General features: G+C 52.2%; 1 protein-coding gene across 5 annotated transcripts in view; it reads left to right on the plus strand.

Annotated features, from left to right (window-relative positions):
• The window catches only part of EFCAB8 (EF-hand calcium binding domain 8), a 108114-nt gene that overhangs the window by 38501 nt on the left and 63613 nt on the right, over positions 1-6000 (plus strand). For all 5 annotated transcript variants that reach the window (XM_017884134.1, XM_017884132.1, XM_017884133.1 and 2 more), the window contains 2 exons: positions 2899-2972; positions 4919-5049. In XM_017884134.1, the coding sequence (XP_017739623.1) occupies positions 2899-2972; positions 4919-5049 (205 nt within the window). The remainder of the gene's footprint in view (positions 1-2898; positions 2973-4918; positions 5050-6000) is intronic.

Genomic DNA, 6000 nt, shown 5'->3' on the forward strand with positions numbered 1-6000 from the left:
CCTCTGGGAAGGCATCTGCTTCTGAGCGCAGGGTGCATGCAGCTCAGCGCAAAGGGAGAGGTGATGGGGGACAGCAGAAGACCACGAGGGCTGGGGAGAGGTCGGCCTCTCTGAGGATGGGAGGCTGTGCGGGTGTGGTCTGGGGGTGCAGGACGCTTCTCACCCCAGCACGATGCCAGTGGTGGGACCCTGGGGAAGTCCCTCATCCACTCTGATCCTGGTTGAGAGTGCTGACGCTAACTTCCTTGGATGGTGGTGAGGAGGCATGTGCTCTCCTTGGCTCTAGTGCTGCCTTTGGTGGGCAGGGGCTGTCCTGGATGTGGGCTCTGTGGAGCCTGGGCACTGCCTGGCTGGCGTGGGTGAGTGGGCACAGCTGCGTCTAGAGCACCCCTTGCTGAGCGCTTTGCGTGCATCACCTCCCATATCTGCCCCTACTGTCAGGAGGGAGGAGCCGCTGCTGCAGCCCATAATAAGAGGCAGAAAGGGTGAGGTCACCTGCACATGCCCCTGCCCGGTGAGCGGGGGCTAAGATCTGAAGTCCGGCCGCCTGCCTTGGAGTCTGTGCTTTTAGCCTTTTGCTGGGCTGCATCCCACACTGATTAAACGCAGGAGGAAGTCATTGGAGCTGTTCTGCCCAGGTCGCTAGATCCCCAGAAGACACAGCTTGGGGCTGCCTAGGAAACTCATCTGAACTGGAGCCTCTCTAGAATCCAGCCTTGCATGCAGAGTGCTGGCTCTCCAGGTTGCCTCACATCTACCAGGAGGCCCAGGCCACCAGGGGCCCCATACAGGGACACTAACCCCTCTTCCAGCCAGAGTTACTAAGCAGGACACTCCAGGGGTTCCCAGGTCTTGGTAATAGGCCCCTGGCAGGCTTGTTGGGGCAGTGTCCAGATCCTATCCTGGACACAGCAGTGGGCTGGCACCCTGCTTGCCTCATCAGCCTTGGGTGCCTGCCCTGCCCTGAGCCACCCACTCAGCTGCTTGAGCCTAGTCACTCTGCACCACCCTGGGAACTGGCATGGGAGGTTGTGGTAGTCTTTGAGCCACATGGTGAATGGGATATCGAGGGAGGCAGATGACACTGGAATGTTAGGCAGGAGTCCTTCCATGCCAACTGCTGATTGAAGGCTGGGGACAAACATGAAGATGAGGTGGGCCCAGTATGTGGACTTGGGACGAGATGGACAGACCCAGGTATGCACCCCAGCTCTGTGTGACCTGGAGCCAATTGCTTAACCTCTCTGTGCCTCAGTTCCCTTATTCAAATAGGGATTGCCCTACTTCATTGATAGCTTTGGTATAAGAAACCTGGAACGTTAGGCACCTAGTAAATGCACAGTGACTATGACTTCTTCCCTGCCCTCCCTCACAGCCCTAGTAGGAGAGACAAGCAGGTAAACTGATGATTAAACCACAGCGCATCATAAAGCTGACTCCTGCCTGTGCTCATGCATGACCAGCCCCACTCTGGCAGTCTTGGGCAACTTTCCACCCCTCCCTGGGACTTTGCAAGCTTCCTCCTGCCCTTGCAAGATGGGGCTGGTGACTTTGCAGCAGTACAATGCTTGGCATGAGCCCCCAGATCCATCCTTGCTGCCTCTTCCCTCCTCCATCCCTGGGAGGGAACCTGAGCCTAGACTGCCCCAGCATTTGTGACCTGCCTTCTTAAACTGCTCTGACGAAGGACCCATGTTTGTCCCTGACAGTGCTGGTTCCACTCGTCTGTGTCAGATTGGCTTTGCTTTCCCTGAGGATCCATCAACTGCTGGCCTTGAATGATTTCAGCAGCCAGGAGATGCTAAGCCCCATGAGGGCTGCACCTGAATGTCTGAATTCCTCCAGACAGGCTTGTTTTATTTAAGTCTGTGTGTGTGTGTGTTTTTTTTTTTTTTTAATTTTGAGACAAGGTCATACTCTGTTGCTGGAGTGTAGTGATATGATCATAGCTCACTACAGCTTTCATCCCTTGGACTCAGGTGATCCTCCCACCTCAGCCTCCCAAGTAGCTGGGACCACAAGCACACCACCACCACTTCTGGCTAATTTTTAATTTTTTTGATTTTTTTTTTTTTGTGGAGATGGGTTCTCACTGTGTTGTCCAGGGGTGTTTTTTTTTTTTTTTTTTTTGGAGAGTCTTGCTCTGTCGCCCAGGCTGGAGTGCAATGATGCGATCTCGGCTCACTGCCACCTTTGCCTTTCAGGTTCAAGTGATTCTCCCACCTCAGCCTTCTGAGTAGCTGGGATTACAGGTGCATGCCACCATGCCCAGCTAATTTTTGTATTTTTGTAGAGACAGGGTTTCACTATGCTGGTCAGGCTGGTCTCTTAACTCCTGGCCTCAAGTGACCTTCCCACCTTGGCCTCCTAAAGGGCTGGGATTACAGGTGTGAGCCACTGCGCTTGGCCCAGACATGCTTATTTTATGATGCATACCTGGAACGTCTACTTTTTGGAACCTGTGCTTTCTGGACAAGGAGTGCATGTAGTTTGAGGCATGATGGCAAACTCCCAAGTGATTACTTGTCAGAATAAAAAGAGCCTAGAGTCTCAATTCCTTTTCCACTCCAGCAAAGATGGAGCTCCCTAATAAAGAATCAGCTTGTTTAGACTGCAGCACCTAGGAAGCGTGAGGTGCCCTGAAGTCTGGTTCTAGTTCTGCCATGCACTGGCAGGGGCACTCTAGGAGGCAGCATTGATCTGCCTGAGTCTTTTTCCTGGGGTGGGGGCACTCCGCTGAGCTCACTAGGACACAGTGAGGCGCCGGTGAGGGTTTGGGTGGAAAAGTCTTTTGAGAAGCACAGGAGTTGCAAGCCTACTTAAGACGTTTTTGAGGCTTTGCTTGCCGAGCAAAGGGGGAAAGCTGCTGATGTGGACCTTGATTTTTTCCCCTATCAGATCACTGGATCAAAGTTTCCATGCAGAAACTCTTAAATGAGAAGTCTGCTTTGTATAGAAGCTACCGGCTGAAGGTGAGTTGTTTCTTTCCTTGGCCTGTTACAATGGTAATTATCTGTACACACGCACCACTCAAAATAAATACAAAGTAGATTTACTCCCTGGGTTCAGTCTTAGGCCTTGGGGTTTGGTCTCTGGAAACAGATTGTGGCAGCTGTTGGATCCCACCAGCTGCATCTGCAGACCACATCTCAGTGTGGCCATGCCCCTCTCACCACCGCCATCGCTAAGCCCTGGTCCTGGCCAACACTGCCTCGCTCCTGCATGGCTGCAGGGGCCTCTAGCTGGGTTCCCCACCTCCTTTCTTCATGCAGCACTGTCTCCATTTAGGGCCAGAGGAATGATGAGTTAAAAATACAGTTGAGTCACCCCGGTAGCTCCTCATCACATTTGGAACAAAATCTCAAGTCCTTACCACGGCCGTCAGGACATGAGGTGATCTGGCCCCTGCTTGCAAGCTCTGGGCTTGTTTTCAACCTTCTTTCTCCCCATTTGCTCTCATGCAGAGGCACAGGCTCCTCTGCTGTTCCCTGAATGTGCTCAGCCCCTTCCCGCCTCTGTGCCTTGGCATGTGCTGCGCCTTCAGGCTGCAGGGCTCTCCCCGAAGGTAGCTGTATTCCCTCTATCTACTTCCTGTGGTCCCAACCAGCCATCCTAGAACAGCCCTGTGCCCACTTCTGCTTTCATCCCTTCACCGCAGTGTTTCCCAGCTCCCAGCTTTGTGTGATCCGACCATTGATTCCTCATGCTGTCACCTTCACGAGATCGACGGCTCCTCGAGGGCAGGGACTTTGTGCTCTCGGTTGTCTCCAGTGCCTAAAATAGTACCCCGCACTTGGTGTGTTCCCAATATGTTTGCTGCACAAATGAATGAATGAATGATGCACTCCGGGTGGTCTGGGTGGTCCAACAGGCCTGCACTGTTTTTTTTTTTTGAGTCAGGGCCTTACTCTGTTGCCCTGGCTGGCATGCCGTGGTGCGATCATGGCTGACTGCAGCCTTGACCTCCCGGGCTGATCCTCCCACCTCAGCCCCCGAGTAGCTGGGAATACAAGCACCACACCCAGCTAATTTTTTAATTCTTTTTTTGAGACGGGGCCTCACTATGTTGCCCAGGCTGGTCTACCTACCTTGGCCTCCCAAAGTGCTGGGTTTACAGGCGTGAGCCGCTGCATCCAGTCTTCTGTCTTCTGTGGGAAGGTCATCTTGGGCTTGGTTTTCCCTCCAGGTCTCACTCAGTGTCTTAGATTCGGTGCCTTCATTGCGACAGACGCTTGGTGACAGTGTGTGTAAAACCCAGCTCAGGGTCTTGCATGTAGAAAGCACTGAAGAAATATTTGATGAGCCAATCTCTCCAACCTGCCTTTTCCAATCTTGTCCCGGAGAGGAAAATCTCTAGATTGGGGGGCCAAGCACTGGTCCAAGTCACAGAGCTGGGGCCAGAGAATTCAGAGCCCCAGCCAGCCCCTTCGACTGCACGTCATCTTTTGTGGCTCAAGTTGCAGCGAAATGAACATTCTCATGCCCTCTGTGCTTCCATGAGCACTCCACTCTATGACAAACATGGAGGGTGGCAGTGGGCCAGGAGCACAGCCCATCTGTAGAGGGGGCTCCCTGTGGATAACTCGACTGTGGCCTGGACAGACTCGAATTCATCCTTTCTCCCTTTAAGGGAGATGATTAGTATGGGCCTGACCCTCCCCATCCTCTAACTGACAGGATTTCAAATGAAAGTACGCTTGTGTGCTCTTAAGCATTTTCAGTGACAAGTGATGGCCAGTGCTGGTCCTAGGAACTGGGCCAGGACTGCGGGGCCACATCACTTTGTGATCACGAGGAGAAGGGCATTAGATTCCATGATATCTGGGCGCCTCCAGTCCCAACACCTGGTCATGTTCTGGGGGCTAGGTCTGGAAAGTTGTCCTTGGGTGGAGTCCCACCATTGCTGCTGTTTTCCCAGGCTCTCCATCCCAACTGGTGTCAGCAGGTCAAGTTCATCCCCCAGATGAACCTGGTGGTCTCCTGTTCAGCCATCGAGAAGTCCTCTCTGGTGCTGACAGTATTGCCGGCCAAAGCCTCTGAAAAACCCAAGTAAGAAGTGCTTCTCTCCTGGCTAAGGCAGTGGGGTTGGAAGGAAGGGGGTGGTGAGTGGACTGTGGGGGCTGACAGTGGCAGATGGTGGTTGGTGTATGGACTCTGGAGTTTAGTTTTTCCAGCACCGCCACCAGCAGCACAGTGAGAACACAGTAGCCTCTTTTATCTCCCGATCTATATGCAAAACTCAACACAGAAGCCAGCACAGAGTGAGTGGCAGTCAGTGAAATGTTTTCTGAATGAAGGGATGACTGTGAGTTACTTCCTCCTCTGTGACCCTCAGTTCCCTCATCTGTGAAAGGGTATGAAAGCTTGTACCTCACTTCTTCAAGGGTTGTGTGAGGGAATCCTCTGTGGTATGTGTTCAGTAACTGGCAGCGTTGGTTCTTTGCAGATGGTTCCAATCTGTTTCCTTCAGTCTAGTTCCTCTACCCCAGAGTGCGGTTTTTTCTTTTCTTTTGAAAAACCAGTTAATCACCGGGCGTGGTGGCTCACGCCTGTAATCCCAGCACTTTGGGAGGCTGAGGCGGGCAGATCACAAGGTCAGGAGATCAAGACCATCCTGGCTAACATGGTGAAACCCCATCTCTACTAAAAAAAAAAAAAAAAAAAAACGGGGTGGGGTGGCGGGCACCTGTAGTCCCAGCTACTCGGGAGGCTGAGGCAGGAGAATGGCATGAACCCAGGAGGCGGAGCTTGCAGTGAGCTGAGATTACGCCACTGCACTCCAGCTTGGGCGACAGAGCAAGACTCCATCTCAAAAAAAAAAAAAGAAAAGAAAAACCAGTTAATCACACAAGAATGTATTAAATGCATTGTCCATGTAAAAAATGAAAATATTATAAAGAAGTTTGGAGTCCTGAGGGGCCCCCTCTTTATTCAATCCCCATTCCTTGGCATAGTTATCAAAAGCCACCACTTCTGTTTTTTTTTTTTTTTTTTTTTTTT

The sequence above is a fragment of the Rhinopithecus bieti genome, unplaced genomic scaffold (assembly GCF_001698545.2).
Source record: "Rhinopithecus bieti isolate Rb0 unplaced genomic scaffold, ASM169854v2 scaffold_14455, whole genome shotgun sequence".
Lineage (NCBI taxonomy): Eukaryota > Metazoa > Chordata > Mammalia > Primates > Cercopithecidae > Rhinopithecus > Rhinopithecus bieti.